Source organism: Astyanax mexicanus, chromosome 8 (assembly GCF_023375975.1).
Source record: "Astyanax mexicanus isolate ESR-SI-001 chromosome 8, AstMex3_surface, whole genome shotgun sequence".
Classification (NCBI taxonomy): domain Eukaryota; kingdom Metazoa; phylum Chordata; class Actinopteri; order Characiformes; family Acestrorhamphidae; genus Astyanax; species Astyanax mexicanus.
The window spans coordinates 51,398,297-51,415,614 of NC_064415.1; the positions used below are offsets into that span (position 1 = coordinate 51,398,297).

The 17,318-nt window shown below is 35.4% G+C and overlaps 1 protein-coding gene across 1 annotated transcript in view; it reads right to left on the minus strand.

The window, feature by feature from the left end:
* slc7a8b (solute carrier family 7 member 8b) overlaps window positions 1-15,681 on the minus strand; it is a 51,057-nt gene extending 35,376 nt beyond the window's left edge. The window contains exons 1-3 of the mRNA XM_007258054.4: window positions 14,748-15,681; window positions 3,737-3,941; window positions 2,513-2,664 (exon numbers count right to left, since the gene is read on the minus strand). Coding sequence (XP_007258116.3) covers window positions 2,513-2,664; window positions 3,737-3,941; window positions 14,748-14,877 — 487 coding nt within the window. The 5' untranslated portion in view covers window positions 14,878-15,681. The remainder of the gene's footprint in view (window positions 1-2,512; window positions 2,665-3,736; window positions 3,942-14,747) is intronic.
* Between the last annotated feature and the right edge of the window lie 1,637 nt (window positions 15,682-17,318).

Consider the following 17,318-nt stretch of genomic DNA (forward strand, 5'->3'; position numbering starts at 1 on the left):
CCCAGGTCCACTCGCAGAGGGTCTTCCGGATGACGTACCGCCCGCGGCTGTGGAGGGGGAGGCTTCATCCACCTACGCGGTGAAAGAGGTGCTGGATTCTCGCAGGCGCGGCGGTGGGCTCCAGTATCTCATTGAGTGGGAGGGCTACGGCCCCGAGGAGCGCTCTTGGGTTGCTGCCAGTGATGTGCTGGATCCGGCTCTTTTGGCTGAATTTCATGCTCGTCATCCGGGCAAACCTGCTCCTAGACCCCGTGGGCGTCCCAAGCGCTCACTTTCCTCGTCGGTTCCGGTTCGTCGGGGTTCCCAGCTCCGCAACCCCCGCCTGTCCGGCACCTCTGTGGCTACTCCTGTTCCTCCCACCGGTACTCCCTGTCCGTCGGGTGGGCGTCGTCGTGGTCGTCCTCGTTCCGTTCCCGTTCCGACTCCCTCGGGGAGAGGTACTGTCACATCTGGTGCTGTTAGCTCCTCTGTTTCTCACGCACCCAGCTCTGACAGAGGTTCTCAGTCTAACAACTACATTACCCAGAACGCACCACCCGCTGACACGCACACACCTAGTCACACGTCACCTCACCTGCTCCAACCAGGAAGCCCCGAATATTAGTCTGGCACTATTTAAGGACACCTCTCACACACTTCTGTGCCGGGTATTGTTGGATTTTCCTCATTACTAAGCATTACTATCTGTTGTCTCTGTTATCTTCGTGTATGACCTTGTTTTGTTTTTTCTCGACGCCGATTTTTGGATTATCTCTGATTGTGGATTTTTTTGTGTATGACCTGGACTGTTTCACGTTTGTTCGATTTTGGATTACCTCTGATGTTGGCCTGCTTGTGTTTGAACTCTGGACTGTCTCTCACTCATGGTATGGTTATTCCTACGTTGCTTCTGTTTTTCGGTGCTCTAACTCTGTTTGTACGACTACCCTTTTTTCTGCCTGCTATTTTAATAAACAACCCGTTTTACTGCATCTGCGAGTGTCTGTATTCTGTGCACACCATGACAAAAATGGTCCAAAATGGACCATATCAAAATGATCCCACAGATGACTCTGATAGTTGTGTAAAGCTCTAATCACTCAATTGTCCAAATTTATTTTATAGCTGCTGATGAATCTGTATCATTTAATTTATGCTCAATGTTAAATACTGATGTCTGGACATGTTCTCTTAAAGCTTGTAGAAACAGAGGGCCTACTTTCCCAAAAGCATCTAAGCATTAAGAACATCTGTCACGTTCTTGCCCTGTCTCTTGTCACCTTCCATGTTTTTTCCCATCCTTTGTTTGTTTTCCTAGCCATGTGCTCAATAGCACATGGCTGCCCCTGTCTCTCCTTTCCTCCGCCTCTGTCCTTAGTGCTCCCACCTGTACTAATCTGTAACCACGCCCCCTCATCAGGGATCCCAGTTGTTTTCCATTCCCCATCTATGTATTTAAAGCGTCTGCGTTTTAGCTTGTTGTGTGGTCTTGTGCCTTTTTCTCTATGTTGCTATTTCTTTGTTTTCTGTCTGTGTCTTATTCTGTATTTATTAGGGGACATTTAATTTAAATCGATCGAAATTATGTCATAGTCTCGAGCCTCGAAGTCAAAAAGAGGATTGACGATCCCTCCCTCTAAGCTACGCAAATAGCGCAGCACACTGTAGCCAATCCCGAAGACATTGTGACTGCTCAAAGAGCAGCCCTTTCTCTTTATCTTCTTAAAGAAACACATGAAAATATAAAAATAACAGTTGTTTTGTCTAGCCTCAAATATGTTAATAGTTTTGGTACCTTAAGGAGCATCTTTCTCTCAGAAAAAAGTTAATAATATATCTTAGTTAAAGAAAAAAAGTTTCTAAGTTTTTAAGGCTCTAATTGTTCTATTATTTTGTACATGACTGTTCCTGTATTTTTTTATTATTAATTATGTTATGTTGCAATTTGCTGTTTTAATAGTGCACAATGCTGCTACAAAAAAAAGCCACTACATGGCATTACATATATATCTTAATTAAATTATTTTAATATGGTGTATTACAGATCACTTGTATCACTTGTATCACTTATATCAAGCCCACCTTTTGAAATAAGATATTGTAAATTTGATGAATCAAACCAATGACTGACCATAGACTAATCTAAAACTGGCATAGGCCTTTCTGCTGTATAAAAAATAACAAAGAAAATCGAGAATCGAATCGAATTGTGACCCTAAAATCGGAAATAAAATCGAATCGAGGATTTAGAAAATCGTGACACCCATAGTATTTATTCTAATAGACCTGTCTGTTCATGTATCTCATTTTAAGTTTAGTTTCGGTTTATTGTTTGTTTCCTTGTTAATAAATTACCCTGCCTTTACATCCACCTCACATCCTTCTTGCTGCAATACCTTCCAACATCTTAACAAGAAGAGAGTACTCAGTGTAAAGCTCGCTCAACCATCTAAGAATCATCTTAGTGCTAAAAACCTTTTGGGAAGTAAAAATGGGCCTTTACTGTTAAATTATGACATTAATTTTCACTCACAGAGGCAAACAGCAGCGAGCAGACGCAGCCCACTTTCTGTGGCGAAGCAGGTGGGGAACAGAGGCTGAAGAACGTAGTTGGAGAAGGTGAGGGAGATGACAGCCTGGTTGGTGGGGTAGATGACCAACAATGCTATCCACAGCCTCAGGAACCTGTTCAACACAATCATACTGTCAGCACTACAGAAGCACACTGAATCATTTCTTATTCTTATTCACTGGTCATTCATTATTAAGCGAAATGTTTTGTTTTCTCTTGTGTTAAGGAGTAATTAAAAATTTAATTGCTCTTTAAGCAAGCAAATCTGTTTTTTTTCTGATTACTTGATTAATCAAATTGATTTTGCAGTAGAGTACTTGATTACTTAAATAATCGATAGCTGCAGCTCTAGTTTCATCCTAAAATTTGTGATGGTCTTTGTGTCTGCAGTTGAGGATAATTTCAAAGTTCTTTAAAGGTTTTAGATTGACTGACCTTCATTTCTTAAAGTATTTGTTTTCTTTACGTAGTCGAGTAGTTCTTGCCATAATATAGATTAGAACATTATTCAAATAGAGCTGTTCACTGTATACCTGTAACTCTACCTCTTCACTACTTTACTTTAACTGATACTCTAAAACACATTAAGAGGCAAGAAATTCAAGTAATTAACTTTTAACAAGTGCAGCACAGCTGTTAACTGAAAGCCATCCCAGATCACTACCTCATGAAGTTGACTGAGAAAATGTTAAAAGCCAGCAGATGCCGGTGCCAGTTAGCATAAAACTAGAAGTCATAAGGGGAGAGAACGCCATCTATCCACCCAGAGAAGGCATGGCTGATTACACAGGACATTTGCCAGTGTTAAATCAACACTGTTAGTGTTAAATCAACACTATTAGTGTTAAATTAACACTGAGAGTGTAAAGTTTAACACTAATAAGTGTTGATTTAACACTAACAGTGTTGATTTAACACTGGCAAATTACCTGTGTAGGCTCTCTCTCTGACTCTGGCTGCTGATGGTGAAGTAGCATAATCCGGGATTTCAAATCAATCATCTGTGTCACCCCAGCCCATGTTAGCAGTCTTATCATACAATTTATATACTTATCCAATTATCCATATGTTTGGCAGCAGTAAAATGCAATGAACATGTCTAACCTCGAGATAAATCGACTACAACAATAAAATACAGACACTAACTTTAGATTTACTGCTAGATAAAGAAACAATAAACATTACCCAGCTAAGCCCCCAAAGATGTCCTTAACGTAAGAGTAGTCTCCCCCTGACTTGGGGATGGTGACTCCCAGCTCGGCATAGCACAGCGCTCCGATGGCAGTGATGACCCCCGTAGATATCCATATAATCAAAGCCAGGCCCACTGAACTGGCATTCTCCAGGACTCCCTTTGGACTTACAAAGATCCCAGATCCAATGATGTTACCTGGGAGAAGGGGACAGAACAAAACACGCCAGTGCAAGGACTAAAATAAGAATTCATTCAGCTAACAGTAGCCCTGTGCTTAGAAACTAAATAATATTCAGTTATTTTCTGAAATGCAGGAATAAATGTACTATATTAATACATTAAATGAAGTTAAACAGATAAAACAGCTTGGGTTCATACTGTCTGCAATCAAAAAAAGTCTAAGTAAAAATAAGAAACACCCTCTTTTCTTTTCTGCATGTTCCATATCATTATTTAACCTCCACCCTCTCACACAAATATATCATTGATTATCTATGATTGTCCAGATCTTTTACCAAGATCAGCACTGATGCTTACTGGCGACTGTGAGTTGCAGTAAAAAAAAAAAAAAAAAAGCATTAGGGGTGTGCCATATCATATCGTACACTATAATATGGCCTAACATTTCTGAATATCAGGAACAATATTATACCCTGAAATATCGTGCTATATCACCCACCTCTGATTATCACATTAGGGTACTACGTTTTGCTGTTTTTAGCAACAAAAAAAAACAATTCACACTGTTCTCATTTATTTATCCTATTATATATCTACTAAAAACAGATCATATCTTTCAAGTATCATTTATTTTACTTCAGTCCTGGATACATGGAGATATTTAGAGTGCATTATTAGTATCATGACATTCTGGGTCGTTGACTTCTATTACAAATCTGATAACATTTTTGTATCTTTTAATATCTCAGTTATGGGTGTGCCATATCATATTGTATGCAATAATAAAATGCAATTTTCATTTTGTTGCAGTAGTGTATTTTTGAAATATTTAAAAAATGTTTTGTCATGTCGCCAAGAGTATCGTTATGGCAAAAATACCATGAAATATTGTGATATGATTTTAGGGTTATATCGCCCACCCCTAGTTGCAATAAAGCTTTTTTCCATACTTCACAAGTTTACAAATATGGCCATTAATGTTGCTTTATTTTAGTTATTACAAAATCCTGAACCGCTTTGGTACATTAACTAACAAACTCTATTCTTCTCGGGAAAGGCTTCAAACTAAATTTGAGACATTGAATTGCTTTTAAGCCACAATAAAAATAGTGAATACATAAAATCAGGTACTGATGTTGGATGAGAAGCAGTGACACTCCAATTCATCCAAAACATTGGTGTTAGTTTCGCAGAATTTCACAACCAATATTCTTCATTGATGGTTTACCCTATTCATGTAATTTTTGCCACCATGTGGAGTACCGTAATGAAGCAGTAACTGGGTGATTCTCACGAAAAACAGATTTAAAAGGGTTCACACTTGAAAAATTTCAAAAGGCATTTAAATATAAAATTTCTTTTTGTTATGCAAGACTAGGGTCTGAACTTTTTAGAAATACTTTTTTTTTTTAATTTTATAATTTTTTTCTGTATATTTTGCACCATTTTAGTCAGTCAGAGCACACACATTCTCAGTACCGCAACATGATAACACAGAACAGATATGGTTTAAAAGTTACACATTTGTTACTTTTTAAATAGATATTATTAACAGTTGTGCTCATATGTGTATATAACCCAGAAAATATTATATTTATAAGTTTCCCATTTTTTTTAATTTTATGATTTGTCTCATTACCGCAACAGATTTCATGATTCATGTCCTGTCTTTTCAGGATATTTAACTGAAAAATTACATGTATAATTTCTTATTTAGTACAGATGACCTATGAAGAAATACAATTTATCCAAATACCATTATAAACTAGAATTTGTTTTATAACAGTAAAATAATTAGTAAATAAATATGTGTTGCGGTAAAGAGAATGGTGTTTCGGTAAAGAGAGTCAATGTTTCGGTAAAGAGAGTCATTACAAGGATTCCTACTTAATTAACAATAACACTTTACACAACAAACACAGAGTGTGAATGCTGTGAATAAATAACAAATTCTAATGATGTACTTCTTGAGTTTTGTATGGAGTAGTAATATTGAACAAAATGTGGTATTTGCTGTTGAAAATTATTCTCAGTAAGACTCAAGCTGTGAAAATATCCTATTTTGAACTGTGTATTTTAATAAAACAAATTTCAACATACCTCATTAGACATAAATTCCTTAAAACTTTAAACATCACTGTATAACTAAATTGAAATGGAATGTTTAAATACAAAATAAGTAATTCAACATCTCATAAAACAACTTTTTTATTAAGTATTAATTTCATGACAGATATAAACATCAATGTACAACTAAATTGAAATTAAATATTTAAGTATGAAACAAGCAATTCAACATCTCATTAAACATCTTTGTATTAAGCATTAATCTCATGAAAAATGTAAACATCAATGTGCAACTAAATTAAAATTAAAGATAAAATTAAAGAAAGTTGTTTAATGAAATGTATATATGTGTGTATATATATAAATTTCATATATATTCATATATATATATATATATATATATATTCATATATATATATATATATACATATAAACAGTTTATAACAATAAAAGTTTATAAAAATAAATTTCATGAAACAACCTTTATTAACAGTTTATAACAATAAAAGTTGTTTCATGAAATTATATATATTATATATATATATATATATATTATTATTATTATTTTTATATATTATTTTTATATCTTATGCGGAAGTTATATGGGTGTCACTGCCCTGCTACATAAATCTGTTTTTTATCTGAAATTGCATCATGTATTGTTTTATATATTGTTTATTATAAGTAAATAAAGGCTTTTTTATAAAACAATATATATATATATATATATATATATATATAAGTTCATGTCACTTAAAACATTAATTTCTCTTTACCGCAACAGTGAATCTCTCTACCGCAACAGGCCTTAAATTGTTGCGGTGTATGAGAAGGCTGTTGCGGAGTATGAGGGACCTTAACCTTCTTTGATCTCTGTGGGGCCACCATGATGCCTGGCTAAACTTTTGCTAGCTTTTTGTATTTAGACTTTAAAAACCTTAAAAATTCCCAAAACACAATAACATTTTCATTTTTTTAAACATTAAAAACTAGCTGTTTCGGTAATGAGAAACAAAAAGTTGTGTATGCTCGCTGACAACCAAGTTTTTAACATTTATCTGGAGAGGTATAAAATTAGGTGCTTACCTGGTAGCCATCTTGGGTGTCATACTAAAAGGTGTCCCCCCTCTCAAAATGGCTGTTTTTTTTCTGTTCCTTGTGGTCTTAAATGGTGCTTGAAAATTGTTGCGGAGGCTGAGAACATTGGTTCTGACCAAAGTTATTTTTCTAAATATTTTCTTTTCTTTTACCAATGAATTCCAAGTAATACATTTTTATTGACTGTAACAATTTACTTTATGAGATACATTTAAGTTTTTTATTATTTATTTATTTTAAATATTAAAATTGTGTAATTGAAGAGCCGAGATTCAGCAATGGACGCGTTGCGGTACTGAGAATTTCACACTAAATTATAAAAAATACATAATTTAAAATATCACAATGTCTACTTTTAATCACTTCCAATATAGCCTTTGATGAGATGTTTATAAACCAGTGTTTCCCAAATTGATAGCATTTACCTGTTCATCACACTCCTTAATGCCACCTCATTAGTCTGATTTCGTGAGAATCACCCAACTTTAGTAAGTCTTAGGAAGGTTAGAGAGCGTACTGCACGTTTAAATTAAAAATACCCATATTTGAGGGCGCAATCAGTGTGTTACTTCCCATTCCCTTTAAGAACCAGATACATCTGATTTTGAAGGATTGCTATTTCAGGGGTGCAGCTACTTGAACGTTCGCAGCAGAAATTCCGGGATGAAAACACAAAGAAATCTGGGCTAAAAACACAGAAAAAATATGGGGTGAAAACACAAAAATATGGGGGATAAAAACACCAAAAATCCGGGGTGAATATGTCTCGTCGGTCAGAGCAAATTGAACATTTTTCAGTGGATTAAAGGGGCCGTGATTTGCTTTTTTTTATTTTATTTTTTTACTTCTTTTTTTAAAAACGAATATTCGAATATTCGCTTCGAATCAGTGCAGAATATCCGGAGCTCAAAAAACGCTATTCGGGCCAGCCCTACTCATTTCCTGAGCACAACGCCCATCAGGGCACAGATGTAATCTCAAGCTCTGTTGCTATTTACAGTGAATCACAAACGTGAGTTCACCATCACATTTTTGCAGATATTTAAAAGCATCTTTTTATGGGACAACACTGAAAAAATGACACTTTGACACAATGAAATGTAAAAGAAAAGTCTGTGTGCAACTTATATAACAGTGTAAATGTATTCTTCCCTCAAAATAACTCAATATACAGCCATTAATGTCCAAATCACCAGCAACAAAAGTGAGTACACCCCTTAGTGAATGTTCCAGAAGTGTCAACATTATTTTCCAGAACTGCCTTAACTCTCCTGGGCATGCAGTTTACCAGAGCGTCACAGGTTGCCAATGAAATGCTTTACTACTACACTACAGTCACCTTTAGAGTAGGTGTCCAAAGGTAGCCAATGGTGGAGCGAATGGAGAAGTTTACATAATAAACTGGAATTCAACGTAGAACCATTTGTAAAAGTTTGTGCACTGCAGTTCAGGTATAGAATGACCAATACTTGCCATTAATATAGGGGGACCTAAATGTTTGCATGGCTGTATACTACACACAGTCACAGGGAAGAGCGAGTGCAAGCTGTCGGAGGGATTAACGCACTAATCCTGGATCTCCATTAGAACTACGATGTCGTTAATCCTTTTAATGAGTGTCTCGTTTCTGTTTTAAGGTCTGGACGTGGGTGTGGAGATGCTCATATTGTCTGGCGTTGAGCTGCACTGAGGTCTACTTTGGTTTTGTTTAGGTGTGTGTGTGTGTGTGTGAGAGAGAGAGAGAGAGAGAGAGAGAGAGAGAGAGAGCATCAGAAGCTGTATAAAGTGGAGAAGATATGCCTCTTGGATCTAAGCCCCACAGTTCTTGTTTGGTGACCTACTTTGTGTGCAGTGTATTTGCTGTCGTTACCGTATTACAGCTGGCCTGACTCCCTCTCTATCCTTTCCATCCGGCAAATCCACCTATGCCTCATAATCCGTACCGACTCTGCTGTAGGTCTGGAACCCAGAATAGTGGCTATGATAAATCTATGTCACTGTGAAAAGCATATCACAGGAAATTAATTTCCATCCATTTCCATCAGCACTGTCATTATAGGTGTATGAGTAGAGATTAGCAGGCAGGAAACATAAATATTTATCTTTAGTATGTGTGTATATATGTGAATATCCAAAATCAAGGGTATTAAAAAAGAGTTTATCCTGCTTTTGTTGGAGTAACTGTCCAGGAAAGGCTTTCTACTAAATTCTGGCTGGTGCTGTGAGGATTGGATTGCATTCTAGTCACAGTTTTACTGCTCCACAGGTCAGTGCTTGGGGGCTCACGCCTGGCATTTGTAACACATGGAGTTAATATGTTCATGTTATCTGTTTCAGAAAGTCCCATTCTATCAGCAATATTTCTGCACATATACCAGCAGATGACATGGCTCTCCAAACCATCACTGATCATCAGTAAATTTAGCATTTTATTTGTAAATCAAGGGAGCAGAGTCTGGAGGAAGAGTGGAGAGACACACGTTCCAAACTGCTTGAGGTCTAGTGTGTAGGCCTGTCACGATAACAATTTTTTGAGAACAATATTTTTTTCACAGAAATTATTGCGATACATGATATTGTTGACATTTTTAGACCACTAATTTGCCACTAATAAAATAACTATCATATCAAAGGGATTGACCTTTTTAAAGATAAAAATAACTTTCCATTCCTGTTCACACACCTAATTTTGGAATCTGAAAAGTTCCTAGCTTGAACTACAGTAGGTTATAGTAGGTTCTTCAGTGTATATATACACATTACGAAGTTTGGAGGCAGGAAAACCATGGGTCTGCCCCACACCATGACGTGCAGCCCTGGTCTGTCCCAGCTGACACGCGTTAAACCAGAATAAAGACCCTGTAAATGGAAGGCTGTGTTGGGAGGCAACATGAACCTAAGACTCAAAATTTAAGTCACTAGAGCCGCACTGGGCCGTTACTATGTTTCTTTAAGTTGTTTTGGGTGTTGATGGATGGCACTTTTCCTAATAAAGGTACATTTTAAGTGAATTCGCTCCCTGTGTATGTGTCTCTCTGTGCTTACAGGACCACTGCAGCCACACCCACAGTCACAATATATGTACGTGCATTTTGTAAGTACAAACAAAATGGACGATATCACGATTATTAAAACGATTGAGGTCATGTCCATTTATTGAACGAGAAGTCGGTAATGTTGTTATTGTGACAGGCCTACTAGTGTGAAGTTTCTTCAATCTGCTGGTGTTGGTCCACTGTGTTGTTTTATCAAGCCTAAAGTCAGTGCAGTGTTTTTCCACAAAATCTTACAGCACTTCATGCATGGGCCTTTTTACCCCATGTAGAGTGTGGCAGTAGTTTTCTCTATTCAATTTGTGGAATGTGAAACATGCAGTTACACTAGCGTTCATTTAAGTATACTCGTCCTTATACTCGTCCTTAAGTATAATCATTTACAAAGGTAGCAGAATTACACTGAAAAATTCATGGTATTTTCGCGATAACGATACTCTTGGCGATATGACAAAACACTGAATAAAAAAAATATATTTTCAGAATATACTACTACAACTAGGGCTGCCACAAACGATTATTTTTATAGTCGACTAATCACCGATTATTTTTTATGATTAGTCGACTAATCGGATCATACGTTAATTGAATATAAAACACAGTTTATCACAATAGAATGCAGCTGCTATTATACAACCAACATTAGATTTCAGCTATATGCTATCTAAAAATAAAAACAATTAAAATCATAGTTCATTAAACCTTTAATGAAATATGCAGCTTGTTGTAACAGACAATTATTTTACTGTTTAGCATAAAGTGTAAACAACTGTGTAAAATAAGGATAAGGCACTGGCATTTATGAAAAATCTCAACCGTGAGGTTGTTTGAACTATTAATAAAAAATGCCTCTCTGTCCAGATATTGTGTACATTACCGTACACAGGGCAGCGGTCTGCACAGATCTGATTGGCAGAGGAGAGCGTTTGGTGATTTTACACCACACATGACTGATCTGTGAGTTTACTGCACCGAAAAGCACTGAAAACAGAAGCCACTGTCAGAATGAAATCCTTCTCTGTAGTTTATCGGTTTGGGACGGCATTTGTGACAACGTCTGGGTCCGGATCCGGATCGCGGTCCGCCTATTAGTGACCTCTGTTTTAAAGCTATCAAGATGAGTAAGTTAAGTACTAAGTTAACGCTCTGTTTACGCTAATTTTAGCAGCTAAATAGCAATTTAGCTTCTTCGTCATTTAATCAGCCACAACATGCCTCCTTTTCAGGTGCTCGTGCATCGCGGTTGTGCTGCCGAGGAAGGCAAGTTCTTCATTGCAGATATTGCATTGCACGCGTTTCACTTTTATTTTCTTGGTGATCCCACACTTTTGAGTTCTGTAGCGGGGTAGCCATGAAACCAGAGCCTGTCTGTATAATGTCCTGAGATGTCGTCCACTACCTACCCCGGTTTCCACTACTGCGCATGTGCGTCCAGGACAGAAAGGCAGTCGCAGCAGTTTGGAGAGAAAAACAAAGAAAAGAAAAAAAAAAAACGACTAATCGACTATTAAATTAGTCGTCGACTATTTTAATAGTCGACATAATCGTGACTAGTCGACTAATCGTGGCAGCCCTAACTACAACTAAATTAAAATTAAATTCTATTATTGCATATATAGACATTAAAAATACAATCATTTTATAGATGATTTATTACAGAATTCAAGATTCAGAATGTCATGTCACTAATGATCCTAATAATATACTTCAAATTTCTCTATATATCCAGTATTAAAGTAAAATAAATGATACTTTACAGATATAGTCTCTAGATATAGATAATATAATAGGGAATGAGCACAGTATGATAAGTAGGGGTAGGTAATATGACGATATTTGATGGTATAATAACGTTCACGATATTCAAAAATGTTATTATTCGGTACGATATGATATTGCACACCCCTATAATAAAGTAAAAAAAAAGCTCTAGTCTGCCAGGCTTTAAGCACACTACACAATTTTGTTTACATCACAAAAATACAGGCAAATACCAGCATTTACATTTTTAATTAAGATTTGAAGCATGATTTATCATAAAATATTGTTTTGATTAATACAATTTAATTTATGACACCGTTAATAGAAATACAATTCAATTTTATCCTGACCTTTACATTTATTTACATTTAAATAACTGTAACCATAATTTAAAACTTAGTCTTTGAAAGAAGTAAAAAGTAGGATTAATCGAGGTCAAAAGTTTGGACACACCTTCTCATGTAATTCTTACTTTATTTCTCTATTTAATTTTTATTTTCTACATTGTAGATTAATTGTAAAGACATTAAAACATTTAAGGGACACATATGGAATTATGTAGTAAAGAGTAAAAAAGTGTTCTTCCTCCACAATCCTCTGATCTAAACCTGATGAACTGAGATGATGATTTGAGGTGATTTAATTGGGATGAGCTGGAGCTTCACATCATGAAGGAAAAGCAGCAACTATTGTTCAGCACCTCTTTTGTTCAGCACCTCCAGGAACTCCTTCAAGACGCTGAGAAAACTATTTTAGGTGACTCTCCCTCATGAAGACACTGAGATTAATATACTAACGTGTGCAGATCTGTCCTCAAAGATAAATGTGCTACTTAAAAGAATCTAAGGTATAAAACAAATTCTGGTTAATTTAAGAATAATCCTGCAAGTGTTCCTGTATAGCTTTAATATAGTCTTCAATATTTAATGTACAATTAAAAAATAATGAAGTAAATATAAAACACATTGAAGGAGAACAGGTGTGTCCAAAATTTTTGACTGGTACAGATAAACTAAATGAACCCTTTAACAGGCCTTGACTCGTGTATGGGCTAAAAGTGTAGTTGATACAAAACTCCTTGTCTCTGCAGTAAAATAAGTAATTTTACTTTCTGAAAACTTTTGAAGTTCTACAGTACACTAAGAGAAGCTGCCCGTTTGTTTTCTACTTCACTATTAAATACCAGATAACCAGATTAGATTTTAGATTAGTAACAGGAATCAACCCCACATTCTGCATGTTTAAAAATAGACATAAAAACTAAACAACTGCAATGAAACTAAAGGTTTGGAGGACATGAAATGTTTGATATGTACTGAGAAAATATTGACTTTTAAAATAAAGTTCAGGAAATTGTCAAGTGTCTGATTTGTATTCATTATTTTATTCATTTATTCGTATTTTTTGACAATTGGCAGATTTCAATTTTGTTAAATATTTTACAATTACAATTAATATTTTCAATAATCCCAAATTATGGCAAAACAGCCGACCTTCAATGTTGAAATGTAGTTGAAATATGATTGAAGGAATGTTTGTTGTTGTTTCACATTAAAACAACGTTAAAACAACATTTAATTTTAAATGGTTGTGCAAACGTTAAAAAAATTAAAGTTGAATCAACATAATGTCCTCAACCTTCTGCCTTTTGAAATAGCATTTTACATTTCATCATCATGCGATTTCAAAATATGGTTGGATGGAGGGATTAAAAAGTGGTTTTATTCCATTTGCAGTAACTGCTTTTTAATTTGGCACCAATTCTTCACCATACCTGGGGGAATGTTCATGTTCTATTTGTTTTACTGTTGTGTTTTTGAGATCAGATGTTGAATCAGATTGGCAGTGGTGGGAAACATTCTTTATACTCAGCTACTTTAAAACTCTGTTAACCATAGAATTTTCTAATTTTAGTGAGCTATGTTTTTTTAAAGGTTGAACATATAACGATGAAACATTGTTGCCATATCAACAATTTTCAAAATCAACACCAAATCCAATGTTGGTTCAACCAAAACATCTACTTTGATTCAACGATGAAATTCCAACTGAGATAGTTCAGCACCTCCAGAAACTCCTTTAAGGCTACCTCATGAAGACACTGAGATTAAAATATCAGAAAGGTGCAGATCTGTTCTTAAAGATAAATGTGCTACTTAGAAGAATCGAATGTATAAAACATATTCCGGTTAGTTTAAGAATAATTCTGCTTGTGTTCCTGTATAGTAGGGGTGGGAGATATGGCACTAAAATTTTATCACGATATTTTATGGTATTATCGCGATAACTATACTCTTGGCGATATCCTTTTTTTTTTTCAAGAATACACTACTGCAAAAAAATGAAAATGTAATTTTATTATTGCATTCGATTTATGTCATACCCCTACCTGAGATATAAAAAAATACAAGAATTTGATCAGATTTGTAACAGAAGTCATTGATCCAGAATATCATGATGACTTTTAATGCACTCTAAATATCTCCATGTAACCAGGATTAAAGTAAAATAATAATACTGGACAGACATAATCTGTCTCTAGTAGATATATAATGGAAAATGAAAACAGTGTGAAAAAGTAGTACCTTGATGTAATAAGTGGGGGTATGTGATATTGCACGATATTTTTAGAGTATAATATCATTCACGATATTCAAAAATGATGGCGATATTATCGCGTACGATATGATATGGCACACCCCTACTGTATAGCTTTAATAAAATCCTTAATACTTAATTTACAATGTAAAAGTAATAAAGAAGAAAAAATATTGAATGAGAAGAGGTGTGTCCAACCTTTAGACTGGTAGATATAAACTAAATTAAAGTTACTCCAACTCACCCACAATAATACCACAGGCGCTGAGCAGCCCAATCTCCTTCTTCAGGGCTACTCCTGAGCTCTCAGGCTGTTTGCTGTTAGTTGCAGTGCTGGATCCTGAGGAACCTCTCTGCCGAGGTCCATCATCCATCTCTCAAAAACAGAAGCTACAAAACTGCTTTTAAAACTGAAACTGTGGGCTTTACTAAAAAAAAAATAGTGCAGAAAAATGTGCCCAGCGTTTTATCCCCTTTATCCCCTCACCCAGGAGTGCTCTTTAACAGACCTGGGAAACAGTGGGCCACACCAACTAGCAGCATTTTTTGAGGGGCTTACATTTACACACGACATTGTGGTTTGGCCAGAAAAACAGTAGATAGCTACATGAATAGCTAATGTACAACGTTTTTCTGGGGAATTAGCATTTTTATACGTTTTTAAACGCCTAAGTATAGCCTAAGGTACTGTTACAGTTGGATAGAGCTGAGGTAGATAAATTACCTTATATGAATGCCAAATTAAATTATATTATGTTGGTAAAATTGTAAAATATTTAGATTCACCTATATTTTTAAGTACTTTTCCTTTTTTTACTGTCTGAGTTACTTTTAAAAATGTTAAAGTAATGTTAAAATAAACACAAACACACTAATTTAACCTAGCTAAATAAATAGGTTTAACCTAACTAGCCTCATAGGATCATAGGTTAGCTATTCAGAAAAAAAGTCACTAAAGCCAGTTAAACACCGACTTCTTTAACTAGTTTTACACTTAATTTTGCTTAAATATCATTAAAGTAACACTACAGTGATTACCCACCTCTACCCTAGAGTTCACACCCTTAAAATCATCCTCCTCTCTCCGCTCTATCCCCCTGTAATCGATGGTTTAGTGATCAGTAGCCGGGCTGACTGTGGCTGGACTCCGCCCGCTCTGAGAAGCAGACTGACAAACTGTCAGGCTCTCGCGCTTTTATCAAAGGCAGAACCAGTCAACAGGTATTGGCCCGCCTCCGCCTCGTGTGTGAACCAATCGTAGCGTAGGAGGGCGGGGGTTAAAAAAAGAGTAAATTATACGAGACGACCTATATAAATAATTATCTTTAAAAAAACATTTTAAAAGCCTAAAGCATTTAATAATTCCCCCCAAAAATGTTCGAATTGTTTAACACTGAAGTGTTTATTTGACTATCTGATCAATAGTTTAATGTTTTAATAATTATTGTATTTACTACTAATAATAATTATTGTCATTTATTTTTAGCATATTTGACACATTAATGAGCAAATTAATGCTCAAAGCAGGATTTGTTAAACAAATTAAAACATGTAGAACACAAGATTGATTGTAATTAAACCCTCATTAATTATCTGAAATATTTATTAATACTGAATAAACAATAACAAAAACAATGTATGATTAAACAAACACATATTTTATTTTAAAATAAATATTTAAATTATTTGTAATAATAATGAAAAAACACTTTGTAAAACACTTAATCCAAAGTAACTGAAATAACTTTCTGAAGTAATTATTGGTACAAATATTTACGAAAAAACTACTGGAGAAAAAAATAAGCACTAAATAAAAGCAATAATGTATAGTAAAATAAGTGCATATATCAAATTTAGTCAGTTGAGTTCCATATGTTTGACAAGTCATTTTTAGTTTAGAACAGAAGATCCACACAGATTAGTCTAACACTGAGCTTGGACTGTCACCAGTCTTATCTCTAAAGAGGCACAACCCAAAACATCACCCACAGAACTCAGCCAAACATTTAGATCTTCTTTTTTCCCAGTTTCAAACACGCAAATCAGTGTAGTTTAGAACAGTGTACAGATTTAATAATGACGTAAAAATGACAAAATAATGGTTTTCTTGCATTACAGCATTATTAGAATGTTTATCAAATAGCGTTCCAAGATAGGTGAATACTAACATTGCCACCAGCTGCTGATGTATCGGAACTGCGCTTTCCTCCGAGTAGGCATGCTACTGGATGCTACTCAGTAATGCTGCATCAGCATCAATTTAAAAAGAGATGGTGGCTGACTTCACATGTATGAGAGGAGGCATGTACTAGTCTTCATCTTCCTGGTGTTGGAGCATTACTAGTGATGGGGGAGTCCTAATCAGTGGGCTGGGTAATTGGTCTTGTAAATTGGCGGGGAAAAAATGGAAATAAATTTAATTACATAAAAGGTAACATTCCCAAAACTAAAAATGCAAAAACTGACACAAGTGATGTTGCATCGATGTTACCAGAAAGTTTAAAAACATTACATAAAAATGTTCTAAGAACATCCATAAAACTTGACAGATGAAACATTTTAAGAACGTTCACAATCTACCAACCAAAAATTGCTTGCTGGGAGGAAGCTGAGACTAATTTTCACCAGTGTTTCTCCAATTAGATCCTATTGTCACCTTGTCCTGCTTACAATACACCTGATTAAAGTAATTAACAAAGCCTTTAGTAGCAGCAGAAATCCACTAATTGTGCAGATCAGGGTGTCTCCAGGGCCAGGGTTATAAAAAAAAAAAAAAACACTCTAAATATCTTCCTGTGACTTTGGTTTCTAGCTA